The following is a 15,948-nucleotide window of genomic DNA, read 5'->3' on the forward strand; positions in this document are numbered from 1 at the left end:
GTTTCCCAGCTGCCCCCAGTCATGTGACTTGTGCTCTGATAAACTTCAGTCACTCTTTACTGCTGGACTGCAAGTTGGAGTGATATCATCCCCCCTCCCCCCCCCAGCAGCCTAACAACAGAACAGTGGGAAGGTAACCAGATAGCAACTCCCTAACAAAAGATAACAGCTGCCTGGTAGATCTAAGAACAGCACTCAATAGTAAAATCCAGGTCCCACTGCAACACATTTGGTTACATTTAGTAGGAGAAACAACAGCATGCCAGAAAGCAGTTCCACCCAAAAGTGCTGGGGTGCAAAGTGCTGAAACCACATGACCAGGCAAAATGACCCAAGATGGCTGCCTACACACCAATCTAAAAAAAAAAAAAAAAACACTTGCTGGTTCAGGAATTAAATATTATACTGTAGAGTGAATTATTTGCAGTGTAAACAGTGTCATTTAGAAATAAAAACATCATAAAAATGACAGAATTCCTTTAAAAGCAATTTGCCGGTAAAACCCTCTGTCCCTTTGTAAAATGTATAATGAAATACATTTAAGAAGCCTATTATCCAGAATGCTCAGGACTTGGGGTTTTCTGGATATTTTCCTAATTAGGATCTCCATACCTTAAGTCTGCTAAAAACCATGTAAACATTAACGCAATAGGATTGTTTAGCCTCCAATAAGGATTAAGCTATTCTTAGTTGGTATCATGTACAAGGTACAGAGAAAAAGCTAAGTCATTTTCAAAAAAATTTAATTATATAATTAAAATGAAGCCTATGTGAGATGACCGTCCTGTAATTCAGATCCATCTGGATAATGGTTTCCGGGTTAACTGATCCCATACCTGTAGTAGGTAAAAGTCAGCGTAGGACTGGCCAGACAAGGAATGACTGATAAAGTTAGCCAGTTTGACTATATTCTAATATATGGACAAACAATCCTAGTTTTGTTTTAAGGGATGTAGGGGTTGCATTTTTGGTAGCGTAACGGATACATGTCCCAGTGTCCTTAGCATATTTATTATGGGTGATTTCAGAGGACCGCTTGTCTTTGTCTGAATTTTGTGGTCTCAGCATCATTGCACCCCTGCCTAATGGTTTACAATTTAGAAGCACAACTTTCCCCATTTTTGCTACAGCCACTGCAGTTGGATGTAGGTAAATATAGTTCAACAACAAGAGCTGGATGGCCACAAGGTTAGCCAGTTTAGATATGTTTTATTAAACAGAAAAGTTAGCTACTAAGGTTTGTGTTATCACGCGTGTAATACAAACTTTTGGGTTGGGTAAGCATCATCTCTACTCTGTAGATGCAAATGTAATGCCCATTAGCCCTTTCCCAAGCTTTGCTATCAACGTATTCAACAGAACTCACAGCCTTTAGCGAAGGTTTATGTTGGAATTATTTCAGAGAAAGTCAGACGAGTAATCGAAAGGACTAAAACTGAAGGATTCAGAATAAGGACATCCATTAAGAACAATTACAATCCACAAGCTTCATTTATAATACTTCCCATAATACAGGTAAACTGGATGAAGTAATCTTGAGGAGTTCCCCTAATTTATGCACACTTACTTCATTGTTTTCCAGGTAAGCTACATCCCGCTCAGTCTTCATGGATTCATATTTATTCACAGCATGATCGGTCTTATTTTTCATCGTGCCAAATAGAAGCCAGTGTTGTGACAGGAGCTCCCTGGCCTGAGAAGACTATAAAACATACCAAAAATGGGGCTGTGTTATAAACGGAATCCTTTCCTTCACTGTACATTATGCAACAGCTAATTTTGTTAGTAACGGGACAGTAGCCATAAAAAAAGTTTAAATTACAAACTGGAGGATTGCAGAACAAGACATAAAATTTAAAAACCACACAAATAAAGATTTTTTTTAGTATATCACTGGCAACAGCATAATTTCTTGATTTTTTTTTCTCCCTATGACTCATGTGTTCAGCACTGCAACCCCCAAGCCTCAATCATGTGAAATATTACTACTGAAATGAATATTAGAGGTATACATCTCCATTTTAGAGTCCTATGGCCAGTATAGAAGCACCTGGCCTGCAGCCTCACCACTTTATATGGTCATGGAACGTCAAAGTGACATCATTTACCCTCACAAGTAATTCATAATTCGCTATGGACATTTTTGTACATAAACGGCTTAATTACCTTCGTTTGCAACTGGACTCTGTCCTCTTCCATTTCAGAGCAGACAGAATGAGCCCTTTTAGCAAAATCCACCAATTCTTCATTGAAGGAGAGCTAAGATGGAAGAAAGTAGGCATCTTGATAATGAGGCCACAATTAAATTGTGAGGTCATTTATCACCACATTTACCCTTTCCCTCACTAACCTGTTGCATATAAGCCTTTTTCACAGCCCCACAAAGCACTTTTTCAGTTTCCAAGTCACGTTGCAGCTGAGCTATGACTGCAGAAGAATGAGTCTCAAGATCTTCCAAACATTGATCAGCCTGTATTTTGGAAGAGAGCACTTATAAGGAAACCCAGGACTAAAGCAAGGTCTGAAACTGCACAACTACGCTGCTCTTAAAGGTTTAATCTGACCTAGATCCAAAACTGGAAAGAGAATGTAGAGGAAGGCAAATAATTCAAAAACATGATTGCCAAGAGTGCTCCTACTGTGTAAATAATTACAAGAATCCACAAGGGAACATGGCATGGCATACTTAGGGGCTTGAGCAGTTAAAGGGGTCCATAAAGGGCACTTTCTATGGTGGGGATAACTTTTTTTTGGTTTTTAAATCTGTAATGAGGGATAGCATAAATCTAGGCCAATATAGGTACTTGACTTTACTAAGCAAAAATTATGCTTTAAATGATGGTTATATTTCTTAAATCTCTTTCCATAAAAGGGCAGGATAGAATTATTTTGAGAAGTATTTTTTAGAGGTATTTTTAATAAAAGCTTGTTATGCACACGAGGTAAATCTAGAAGTGCATCCCTTGATCCTGCGTAGATACATATACTGCAAATAAAGCTGGGGGTGGGGAACAGTTTTATATATTTCAGTCCAGTCTTATTGCACATGTATAACCCAATTTTCAGTTTTGCATGACAAAGGACAGTATACAGACAGATTACAGATTAACACAAGGACCCTGCAAAGTGTAATGCTGGCCATAGACGCAAAGATCTGATCGTACAAATCGAGGATTCGTACGATTTTCGAACCGTGTGTGGAGAGTCCCGATATTTTTCGTCCGGCGGAGATCGGTCGTTTGGTCGATCGGACAGGTTAGAAAATTTCTGTCGGCTGCCGATAATATCTCTGCGTGTATTGCCGATCGTATGATTTTCAGTGGGAGACTGTCACTAGCTTTGGTTAGACATAGATATCGTACGATTGCTGTCAGGGGCAGAACATTGCTGATCTTTTGGTAAGACTTTGCTCTGAATGGTTAGTGGCGGGTCGGACGATCGGATCTTTGCATCTATGGCCAGCTTTAGAGTTAAGGTGGCCATAGACAAAACAATTACGATCTTTCTTGGAAAAGATTTTTCCAAGAAAATATTGTTCGTTTCAATACACACATGTAGAGCTGAATTGTCAGATATACAGGTAAAATCAATAGAATTCAGCACTAACAATGGGCGATGTTTGGGTGCTGTCAAATGCACCCGGTCATAATTTTCTGTGCAGCCCGATCAACAAGTCGACCGATAACCAAGTCTTCTGCTCATATCGGTCGGCTGTTTTCCCACCATACACGCACCGAATATCGTACGAGAATTCGCTTCTTACGAAAGTATCTGTGCGTCAATGGCCACCTTTATGATAGCTTAACAATTATTCTGGCACTTAGACGGATCATTCGAGGTGTGTGCTTTTACACGTCTAGTTGTGATATTTTGTTTTGCATTAGCCGAGTAACCATTACGATCACTTAACTATACAAATATGTTGAATACAGTTTTATTTGTGCTTTAGATTCTATCATTTAATTACCGCATCTTTAGCATCAATTGCCTTTTCCATACAAGTTTTCATTTCGTCCCTCTGAAGCTGGTTTGCTTGCATCTTCTTGTTCATTTTATCCAGTAAAGTCATGTGATCAGCTATAAGTGACCTGGCTTGGCACACCTAAACACAAGCAAGACCGCAGGTCAATATTTGTATTTTATAAGCAAGCAGTGCTTAAAGCAAGTCTATTTATAATCCCTCTTCAGAAAAAAACAAAATTTAATTTAAAATGATATCCTCTTTGAATGGTAACAGATCCCATTGTAGGGGCCCTTTTTTAGTCATCTTAATACTGTCTCCTCCACATCTTCAGATGGAGTTTATGCCACATGTTCTTGGAAATCAGACAATACCAAACCGTAAACTGGTATTTTTCAGCTTATTATGGATCACAGTACAATAACATAATTATGATGACAGGTATGTCTCACCATCCTGCTAAGATGTGCTTTATCCTCATGAGTTTTTTCTTGCATGTTCTCAGCAAACCCAATCAATGACATAGACGAAGTCTTGCTAGAAATCTGGAATGAGGAAGACATGTTTTAAATACATCGGATACATATACAGTTAGGTCCATAAATCTTTGAACAGAGAACTTTTTTCTAATTTTGGTTCTGTACATGACCACAATGAATTTTAAATGAAACAACTCCGATGCAGTTGAACTGCAGACTTTCATCTTAAATTCAGTGGGTTGAACAAAAAGATTGCATAAAAATGTGAATTACTAAGCCTTTTTTAACACAATCACTTCATTTCAGGGCTCAAAAGCAATCAGACAATTGACTATTGCCCCTATTTCATGGGCAGGTGTGGGCAATTCCTTTGTTATTTTATTATTAATGAAGCAGATAAAAGCCCTGGAGTTAATTTGAGGGGGGTGCTTGTATGTGGAAAATTTTGCTGTGAACAGACAACATGCAGGTGAACAAGTCATTCTGATGCTGCAAAAACAGAAAAAAACATCCAAGAAATTGCTACAATATTAGGAGTGGCAAAATCTACAGTTTGGTACATCCTGAGAAAGAAAGAAAGCACCGGTGAACTCAGCAACGCAAAAATACCTGGTCATCCACGGAAGACAACAGAGGTGGACGATCTCAGAATCATTTCCATGGTGAAGAGAAACCACTTAACAACAGGTAAACAAGTGAACAACACTCTCCAGGAGGTAGAGTATCGATATCCAAGTAGACCCTAAAGAGAAGTCTGCATGAAAGTAAATACAGAGGGTGCACTGCAAGGTGCAAGCCGCTCATAAGCATCAAGAATAGTAAGACTAGATTGGACTTTGCTAAAACACATCTGAAAAAGCCAGCACAGTTCTGGAAAAACATTCTTAGGACAGATGAAACCAAGATCAACCTCTACCAGAATGATGGCAAGAAAAAAGTATGGAGAAGGCATGAAACAGCTCATGATCCAAAGCATACCACATCTCTATAAACACTGCGGAGGCAGTGTGAAGGCTTAGGGTGCATGGCTGCCAGTGGCACTGGGACACTAGTGTTTATCCATGATGCGACAGAGGACAGAAGCAGCTGAATTAATTCTGAGGTGTTCAAATCCAGCTAAATGCAGTCCACAATGACCCAAAACATACAGCCAAAGCAACCCAGGAGTTTATTAAATGCAAAGAATATTCTTTAATGGCCAAGTCAGTTACCTGATCTGAACCCAATTGAGCATGCATTTCACTTGTTGAAGACTAAACTTCAGAAAGAAAGGCCCACAAACAAACAACAACTGAAAGCCGCTGCAGTAAAGGCCTGGCAGAGCATTAAAAAGGAGGAAACCCAGAATCTGGTGATGTCCATGAGTTCAAGACTTCAGGCTGTCATTGCCAGCAAAGAGTCTTAAACCAAGTATTAGAAACGAAGATTTTATTTTCAGTTTTTTAATTTGTCCAATTGATTTTGAGCCCCTGAAATGAAGTGATTGTGTTAAAAAAGGCTTTAGTTCCTCATTTTTATGCAATCTTTTTGTTCAACCCACTGAATTAAAGCTGAAAGTCTGCAGTTCAACTGCATCTGAGATATTTCTTTTCAAATTCATTGTGGTAATGTACAGAACCAAAATTAGAAAAAAATTGTTTCTGTCCAAAGATTTATGGACCAAACTGTATATCATTATAGTATATAGATGCACACTGGGACTTTGTAATAAAGTGAAAAAAAATCAATTTGTCAATGTTTTGGTCTCTTTGTGAGAGTTTTAAATAGACCGTAACGTTAACAAATAAATGTTGATTTTTTCACTTTATTACAAAGTCCCAGTGTGCATCTATAGACTATAATGAGGTTACATGAATCAATTAGTTAGCACCTGGGCATTTGCTTACAGGGCTACTGATCTGGACTGTACTACTTGATATATTGAGTGTACTGCTGAAATCTGTAAGTGCAATATTTTTTTATCTATAGAATCCAAAATAAAGGCGGTAACTTTTTGTTGAGTAGATTGTATTTGATAGATTCCTACACACATGAAAAAAAGGCATGAAGCATTGGAAAAGGTGTGGTGAACTGTGACCAGTTTGCATTGACAGAATTTGCATATGTGTGGAATGAATCAGTGGAATGTACCAAATCAAATAACACTCTTAGAAAAAGCATCAGTAGTCAAGAGCGTGTGATATGTGAGTGACATCAACAGATTTATTTTTTTGTTAAAGGCAAAAGTACCAAAGAAAATCAGCTTACACAGAGTAAATTAGAAGTGTGTCACTGATCTAATGACTATCAGAGCTGGATATGTCTTATCACACTGTCAGGTTCCCCTAACTAGTGTTGCTTTCAGCTGTAAAAAAAACCAAAAAAGTTTTTTTTCTTCTATTAGCAACATAAGGGTTAATTTTCCAATGGTTATCAGCCAACTGTCCATCCAGGGGTCACCTTGCATCTGCTTATGCATTCTTACAAGCCACCTGTAGCATCTATGCAATTAGGCCATCACATACTGAAAGTTGCCAAAACTTTTTTATTTTTTTTAAACACCAACTTAAATTTACCTTAAAGCAGAAACAAAACGTCAGTCTGAAGTTTGTTGAAAACGATGAGAACTACAGAAATGTTCAATGCTCAGATGACTAAGTACAAGAGTGCAAAGCGGTTATGTTTTATTTATACTTACCAGCACATCTGCACTCTCTTTAAGTATCTCCTGCAGTTTCTTCTCTACTTCATTGCATCGCTGCATTATTTGAAGTCTTTCCATGGTTTTCACATACATGTTGTGATAATATTGATCTTCCTGAAAAAATAGCGACATAATCATGGCATGAACAATTTACTTTCAGACAAATGTAGAGTGCAATACAATGACACTTCAAATCACTGAAGGGTCACTTTTACACATTTATGCTTTATACATGAACTTGTGCTTTCATATGTGGTGAAGCAGAGTGTAGGTTAAAGCACCTATTAAAGTACTTCTATAAAGTCTAGACTTGCAATACATTCCATACTGTACATGTCACTTCTATTAGATGCCATAGAATTGGACACTGTGGTTTAGAACATACTCAACTCGAGGGAAGTGACCTGCACAATACAGTAAAATTAGCCCTTTCTTAACTAGAGTGCTTTCAGCAAAAACTCTTTGCATTAGCTTTTCTTATGAGAGATGGTCATATGCATTGTTTTAGCCATAAATGTAAAGTGTAAGAGCTTATTTATCCCAATTTCTAAAGTGAACATGACAATCATAAAATCTGGTCCAAATTGGTTAAAGGGCATGTAAAGGCAAAAAAATAAAATCCCATTTTTACTTTCTTTAATGAAAAAGAAACCTATCTCCAATATACTTTAATTAAAAAATGTGTATCGTTAAGAAACCTGACTGTATGCAGTGAAATTTTCCCTTCATATACTGCTGTGGATAGGAATTGTCAGATGGTCCCTAACTGCTGAGCAGGGAAACAATCATACTTATGAACAGCAGGGGAGCCCCCGCCTTACTTCCCAGCCATGCAGAACTCAAGCAGCTTTGTTTATGACGATCCCTAAGCAGCCCAGACCACACTGAGCATGTGCACAGTCTTGGACTTGCAAAGTCCCACAATGACTGATAGCAGCCTGATCACATATCCTACCTTCAGTATTGCTACTGGCCCCAAATTCAGGGATTAAAAGAAAGCCACCTTAATATAATTTATACCCACAGAGCACAGTCAAATTAATAAGATATTTCTAGGCTAGTGACAGAGATCTCCGCAGGCATAGAATCCGCTCCTCTAGAGTGGATGAGAGCACATGGGCTGCCTTGTGGTGTATGTATTTTTTTCAACCTAACCGATGAAAAAAATGTTAAAGGAAGAAAATGTAAACACAGATATCTGTACATTGCAAGCAAACTTTTTGTGAGAAATAACATATCACCATGCAACACCAACAACCATGCAGTGCTTAATAATAGGTCTTCCTATAATACTTTTTTCAGCTTTACAGATTGACTTTAGGGCAGTTTGTTCATCCTTACCGTACTTGTGTATGTGACACATGTTTGCGTGGAAGATTCTCTCTGTTCGGAGGGTCTAGAACCAATTAAATTCTGCTGCCAGCCTTGAAGCTGTCGTGAAAGAACTTCAACCACTATCAAAGTACCCTCTAAACGGTCTATCAACTCCTCACGTGATGCATTGTTAAAGGACTCCTTAGAGAAGCTGGAATGGATAGATAAGTAAACATTAGGATAAGAGAATGTTTTCACAAGAAGTAGGTTTTGCTAAATATTGCTAATATGAAAAAGAAGGTGGTTGATAAAATTTAAAAGTAGGTGACTCACTTCCAGAGCAAGGCATCTGTCTCTGATGCATTGTCTTTTGGACTCAACCTCCCCTTTTCTATCTCCCATGATGTATTCATGCTTTTATTCAGCAACATTATAGGTGTTGTCCATGTAGATGTACTTGAGGTGGAAGTTGGGGTTGAACACGTTCCAACAGCCAATTTAGAGCTTTCTAATTTAGGAGTCATCTTGTGCAGGAGTGCACTTGTGTATAATATTGGAATATCAAAAATCCTTGCTTGCAGCAAGGAGTCCCTTGTATTTGCTACTGAATCAGCTCTGCTTTCATGAGCCTTGGTAAAAGAACCAAGTGTCCCAGCAGCCTGCCCAATATCACTCTGCACAACAACAGAAGGAAGTACTTTGGCATCTTCATTTTTAAGACAACCGTCATCATTCTTAAGAGATATTCCTTCAGCAACTTCTCTTAAAACAATGGCTGATGCAATCTCTGTCTGGTAAGAATCTGTGCCACTGTCTGCAATATCTGTCATATTTAAAGTACCGACACTCTGCTCTGGTAGTAATTTACAGGAGACCGTTTTACAATCTACCAATAGGTCATGAGACCAAGTGTCTTCAAAACTCTTGGTATGTATAATACTGTTTGGTTCAATGCATTCAGTGTCCACTTTCTTATCCCTTATTGTAATGCAGTCTAGATCAAAGGTAGTATTACAGACTACCTCTTGAACTAAGGAATGAAGAGAGATTTTAGATTTTTGCTGTAATGGGACATTTGCTGTGGGATGAGAATCAGGATTTACTTCAATTTCAGGGGCCACAGACAGAACACTGGCAGCATCTTGAAATGATTTGTTGGTGTCCATGTCATTCACCAGATCAAATTCTGCAGGCTGTGTATTCTCTTTAGCTGATACGATTTGAGAGCAACCAAGGCCATCCTGTTCAGGAGACTCAATGCATATTAAATTCGTAGACAATGCTTGAAGACTGCGTTCATCAACATGATCAGGTGAAGCAGCTGAGCAATTATCAGTTGCGTATGTGTCATTAGCAAGTCCATTTGACATGTTGCAAGAATCAAGTTCAGACGTTTTTGGGGCTCCCTCCTCAACTTTTGGACTCATCAATACCTGGCCTTCTTCAGGCTTATTGAGACAATTTGCACTCTTATTAAAGTGATCACTTAAGGTTTCATTCAGCTTGTCGCAAAAATATATTGAGGATGGATCAATAATTTCTTGGTGTGGAACAGTAACATCATTTTGTTCAGAAATGCAGAACGTGGCTGCAACTTGAGAGAAATCTACATTTTTACTGGTGCATGTGTGTAAGGGTGAAGCTATTATAGCTGTATTTGTTGGCAACTGTAATGCAAAACTCTCCCTTATTTTATCCAATGTCTGGCTAGAACATGGAGAAACAACCTCTGATTTATACTCTGGAACAATCACTGGGGCTGAGGCTGCTTTTAACACACGAGTCTCTTCCTTAACTGTTTTAGATTCATGTTCATTAGGGTGTACTTCTGTAGACAGGCTTGCTATCACATGCATGCAAGGACCTGCATTAACAGGTATGGAAGAGTCATTGTCAAAGTAACGGAGGGGAAACTTTTCTTGAACATAGTCAGATAAGCATGGTATCTTTTCTAAAGTTGCAGGTTCGGAAGTCTCCAAGCACTCATGTACATTATTAGAAGCTATACTTTTCTGTTGGGCAGTGGATCCATCAGAGTTCAATGTAGAAAATGTTTTAGCAAAGAGGGAAATTGGTTTTAAACTTTTTGAAGCAGACACTTCATTTATGGAGTTGTCCATAAGAGGAATTGGTGTTTCTGGTTCCACCCATATGCTAACTGGTGATGTTCCAGTGTTGCCACTGTTATTTTTCTATTGAAAAAAACCAAAAACAAAACATTATACCTCTAAAAACACAAAGAAACTAACTGCACAGATTAATGGATAACAAGTTGCATCCCAAAATATATTGCATCAATATTCTTAAAATAGGGCAGCTGTGAATATCCTCAGCGCAACAGAAGTATCCTTATCATAAAAACAGTACCTGTGATTTGTGCAATATATTGGGCATACTGCTCTCAATAATGTTTCAGACTTGATAAAGTCCTAGGAGGAGGTGCTGAAACTTTGTTAGGGTGGACTAAGTCAGACATATTACAGAACTAATTGATAGCACAGGTTTAAGGATGTGAAGGGATGTATGTTTAAAAGCAGGTCTCATAATAGTAATGTCTGTATCATTCTCAGTTAATTTGATATTAAATTGCCCTCTAACTGGGCCATGGTATTAACATGAGAAGGGCAATCACTTTTTTCCTGCTGGTAATGTAATCTCATCCATAGTATGTGCACCTAGACAAAGGGCTCAAGTATGATGCCTTAGAAAAATTCATGTTAAATATTAACGCCCATAATATAAAAATACAAGTGTTCTTACAATATAAGAAAAAAAAAAAACAAACATACGACAACAAACGTACATTTTTGCAAGTTACACACACATTTTACCTTGAAGTCCTGTTTGGTTACTGTGAGGTTTGGGGATTTGTTCAAATTTAACTTTGTCCTAACCGCATTGTTTTGATCAGATAATGTAAAAGACTGAGCTGTCAGATCTTGAAGTGGAGTCCTCCCAAGAGATTTGCGTTGTGCCTAAGTGTGGAATAAGGATATTATACAAAAGAATTTAAATATGGTGGAGGACAAATTGTCAATTATATGCTTATGCAGCATGGATTTAATTATTCTGCATCCCATGATACTTTAAATTTGTGCATTAGATGCTTATGCATTTGCAAATACATTACCGCATAAGTCCTAACAAGCATTGATTTATGCTTTTTGTATCATATTAATGAAATGACAAACTGTGTTATAACATTATTAGCACCCCTGGCTTTGCATAATGTTGTTAGCACCCAGAAACTTTCTTATACTCAGCCGGCTTGTCCTGTTTACACAATTTGAAGCATGAATCAGACAGCTTGTGTTGTCTTATTTTCCAACTGAAGTCTACCTTACAAAATCCCTTGTGTTACAGACATTTATGTATTTGCTGAGCATTACCATCCTATGACGCTATGATTCATGTTTCTTAAGTGCCACACTACCAGTTATATCAGTTCCTTGTCATACCTACAGTCTCAATGAGGTGTCTTATTCATAGAACACATTACACTTGTGTTTTTTCCAGACAGCACTACATAGGATAACATCTGGCTTGTACAAATTGCAAACTGCTAATTTACAAAACTACCATAGTTAAGACCCTTAAAGGGGTGGTTCACCTAAAAGTTAACTTTTATGAGGTTATAGAATGGCCAATTCTAAGCAACTTTTTAATTGGTCTTCCTTTTGTTTTATAGTTTAATTATTTACCTTCTTCTTCTGACTCTCTCCAGTTCTCAAATGGGGCTCACTCACCCCAATAAAAAAAAAGAAATGCACAGTAAGAAACTCATCTTTGTATTCAGGTCCTCTCATATTCATATTCTAGTCTCATGGTGGCTAGATTAATTTGGACCCTAGCAACCAAATTGCTGAAATTGCACACTGAAGAGCTGCTAAAAAAAAAAAAAAAAAAAAAAAAAAAAAACCTAACTCCCTCCACAAATGACAAAAACCAATTGCAAATTATCGTGGAAAATAACTCTCTATACGATACTTAAAGTTAACTTCATTGACTTACAGTCTGCATTGCTGTAATCCTGTTTTCATCAGATATTTGTGTTTTCAGAGGCCACATCTTTTGTTATCATTCAGACTGCTTAAAAGTAAAAGAAAATATTGCAAATTAGGTTTCAAATTTGTTCACAGACAGCAGGATAAATGGCAACGTGTAAAACACTGCAGGATGATAAAACTGGGAAAAAGGAACCGCAGTCTATATAACGGGAAGCTTGGCTGCACTGTACCACTCAAAGCCAGATTTGGTAACAAAATGCAATACAATAATTAAGAGCGTGTTTAAAAACATAGATGTGCAATTTTATTGACTATGATCCTTGCTATTATAGTGCTATCCATATCATCTACAGAGGAAGGACTGAAAGTGTGGTTTTATTTTTATACAGGAGTTTGCAAGCCAAGTATGAGCCAAATCCTGTCTCACCCATGGCATTAAAAAAAATAAAATAAATAGGAGTTCTGATCTAGCCAGTCTACCAAAATCTCTTTAAAGGAGAAACAAACCCCTTATTAGAAAAACCCCTATCCTCCTACCCCACATAGACCTCCCACCCTCCCCCAGCCTAGCTGCTACCCCAGGCAAATGGCCCTAACTTTTTAATTACCCCTCGGTACAGACTTAGCGACCAGAGTTTACGGCAGCCATCTTCTGGGTCTTGGGTAATCTGACAATGAGGCTGGCGTGGCGGCGCATTCACAGTTGAGAACATTTGCTGATATTGCCTAGGAGCCGGAAGAAGTCGTGAAGACCCGGAAGATGGCTGCCGTGAAATCTGATCCCTGAATCTGCACCGAGGGGTAAGTAAAAAGTTAGGGGTATTTGCTTGGGGTAGCAGGAAGGAGGGGGGGGTCTATGCGGGGTAAGGTTTTTTTTTTTTTTTAATAAGGGGTTTGTTTCTCCTTTAAGGCATAGGGTTCCTTTAACAGCCCCTCAGTATGCCAAGTGGTCTACAATTCTTCATCTAGTCTGTCAGAAACCCTTGTTTTCTAGCCAGTGTATTTTATGTCAAAATAATGAACAGCTGGAAAAAGTTATAATGTAAACATCAGAGTAAATATGTGGCAACCCTATCTGTCATTCCATGGGGTCTGGTCTGTGGCTCCTTGGCCAATGTCTCGACATACCATGTTCCTTTTTGTTCCTTGAGCAGTGCCACTACCCAGTGGGGCTTGGGATCAATTTGCAGCTTAAGAGTTCATTATTTTCCAGTTTATTAGTGTTACACAGTGCCCAGGTTTGCTTAAACAGCGTATGCGTATTCTAAAGTGGCAGAAACTCAATGTTCAGTGTGTTAGAAGCCCTTCAGGGCCTGTGTTTACTTGCCCAGTGTTACTAGTGTTTTCTAGGCTAGTGTTTTCAGTGTCCCACATGGCATGGGTTTACTTAGTCTGTATCAGGGGTGCAACCATAGAGGAAGAAGGGGAGTCAGGAGGTACAGGGGAGGCCCTTATTCATATACAATTTCAATAAATATTGATAAAACAAGTCAATTTGTAGACATAACTAATTTGCAGTGGGGCCCAGTAACATCCAGTTACACCACTGGTCATTGTGACATCATTCCATGGAACCTGGGAGTATTGCAGCCGTGTATCAGCCATTACGTGTCAGTAGCCCCTACGTTCCCTGGTGGTTAGTATTAAAGAATCCCATTAGGGCTGGAGATTCCTGGTCAGTCTAAATGAAAACCCAATGGGACTGCAGTTGCTCAGTAAAAAGCGAGTACTGTTTCTGTATAACGCCACACCCCTGTATAAATGCATCTAGAAATAACTTATAGGTTTACATAATAGATAAAAATAACCAAAAAGCGTCGCGCTCACACGTCTATTTCACGAAACGTCACGGAGTGACGTGATGAGCTGAACCCAGTCACATACAAGCAGAATCTTCCCTCTGTAACACGGGGCAACCTATAGCCCACAGCCCTTTGCCATACCTCGCATAAGTCCCGAAAATCATAACACTGCTGCAATCCCCGATCGCTGTTTTAAATGTCGCGCTCCTCGTCTCTCTCGCTCGGAGTTTCGTCACAGTCTCGCGAGATTAGACGGGCCGCTTCTCTCGGGGGAGGGGCGTATCTGTAACTGTGTCTGAATACAAAATGTGATGGCCAATTATCCGTGTTCAAAAATGTTTTCTCCTACAAACGGTGCACTGGACATGTGGTTGGCGAAAAAATTAGAATAACCCAGTTAAATTAAAAGGAGGGAATGTGTGTTATTGGACTCTAGTCATAGTTATATCATTAAAGCTGTCGTTCTCTGCAACTACTTCTGGAATAATAAAGACGCATCTGTGGAAATAAAATGAAGTTAAACAAGATTTTTTCAGATATAATGGGGCAAGGTGTAGAGGGGGGCTGTGGCACACACATGAGGACCTATGGAAGCTTCATTTGTTTGTATGTTACATCTACATCCCAAATGTTGTTCACAGGGCCACCATTAGAAATCACAGGGCCCTGTACAACAACATTTTCGGGGACCCCTGGGCCCCACCCACACTGGCGCCCAAGCCCCATGCCAGATCTCGCCCACTCCACATCACAGTTAAAAGACCACACAGACATCAGCGCTTTTCTGGAAAAAAATACCGGCCTCCTTATATATTTATCTTTTTTCCCTATTAATAACATTGGGATCAGCCATCATTTTTACTGGCCAGGTGGCAACCCTACCCCACAAACAAGTTTTAAAAAGCTATTGATGGTCAGGGCCCCCTTATAAATTTAAACTGGCTTCTAAGATAATAGGGGTGACCATTGAACCATAACTAAGTTAGCTCCACCTTTACATAAACTTGTTTCTCAGATACTAGCTGCTACTTGGGTTGCCGGTAAAACTCCTGGCAAGGCCGTGGCCGGTATTACAAATTTACCGGAAATGTAGCTGCCGGTAAATTTGTAATACCCTTAAAAAGACCCCTCGGCCAGCCCCCAATCCCCTATAAACTTGGCTTTTGTCCTCCATTCGGAAACCTCTGCACTGTGGCCTCGCCCCTTTACATCATACATGGCGTCACCCCTGCCCCTTTTTGTTCCCACCCCCCACCAGCCGGTAAAAAATTTAGCAAAAGGTAGCAACCCTAGCTGCTACACGTTGTGTTCTAGCCCTCTACTGGTTGGCCCCTTCTAGTGATGTGCAGGCCGACCTGATACCCGTTGGACCCGTGGGTCGGGCACGTCCGTGTCGACCTCGCACTGCTCCTCGTGGGTGGTGGACGGGTGCGGGTTGAGCTCTTCTGCTGCTCTCCCCGCCCGCCACCTTCAAATGCCGGCATTCGACTTCTGGGTTCCGGTTTTATAGTCTCGCATCTGCTCACCTCGCCCCTTTTGTGACGTCATTGTGACGTCATCAGCGGGGCAGTGCGGGTCTATAAATGAACCCCGGAAGCGCGGGCAAGGGCTGGAGCAGGGCGGGTTAGGGTCAGGTGTGGGTCAGGAAAACCCTGACCCGCACATCACTACTTCCCTTTCTATAGTACATGTTGTTAACAGA

The 15,948-nt window shown here is 39.5% G+C and overlaps 1 protein-coding gene across 4 annotated transcripts in view; it reads right to left on the minus strand.

Annotated features, from left to right (window-relative positions):
* The window catches only part of LOC108707956 (sperm-associated antigen 5), a 46,428-nt gene extending 31,885 nt beyond the window's left edge, over window positions 1-14,543 (minus strand). Inside the window, exons 1-11 of one of the 4 annotated variants that reach the window (XM_018246123.2) lie at window positions 14,388-14,543; window positions 12,449-12,526; window positions 11,269-11,412; window positions 8,771-10,629; window positions 8,465-8,648; window positions 7,118-7,237; window positions 4,414-4,506; window positions 3,968-4,102; window positions 2,351-2,470; window positions 2,167-2,259; window positions 1,568-1,702 (exon numbers count right to left, since the gene is read on the minus strand). In XM_018246123.2, the coding sequence (XP_018101612.1) occupies window positions 1,568-1,702; window positions 2,167-2,259; window positions 2,351-2,470; window positions 3,968-4,102; window positions 4,414-4,506; window positions 7,118-7,237; window positions 8,465-8,648; window positions 8,771-10,629; window positions 11,269-11,412; window positions 12,449-12,505 (2,940 nt within the window). In that variant the 5' untranslated portion in view covers window positions 12,506-12,526; window positions 14,388-14,543. Of the gene's footprint in view, window positions 1-1,567; window positions 1,703-2,166; window positions 2,260-2,350; window positions 2,471-3,967; window positions 4,103-4,413; window positions 4,507-7,117; window positions 7,238-8,464; window positions 8,649-8,770; window positions 10,630-11,268; window positions 11,413-12,448; window positions 12,527-14,271 lie in introns of all 4 variants that reach the window. The other 3 variants (XM_018246125.2, XM_018246124.2, XM_018246126.2) reach the window with 3 other exon arrangements.
* Between the last annotated feature and the right edge of the window lie 1,405 nt (window positions 14,544-15,948).

The sequence above is a fragment of the Xenopus laevis genome, chromosome 2L (genome assembly GCF_017654675.1).
Source record: "Xenopus laevis strain J_2021 chromosome 2L, Xenopus_laevis_v10.1, whole genome shotgun sequence".
NCBI lineage: Eukaryota > Metazoa > Chordata > Amphibia > Anura > Pipidae > Xenopus > Xenopus laevis.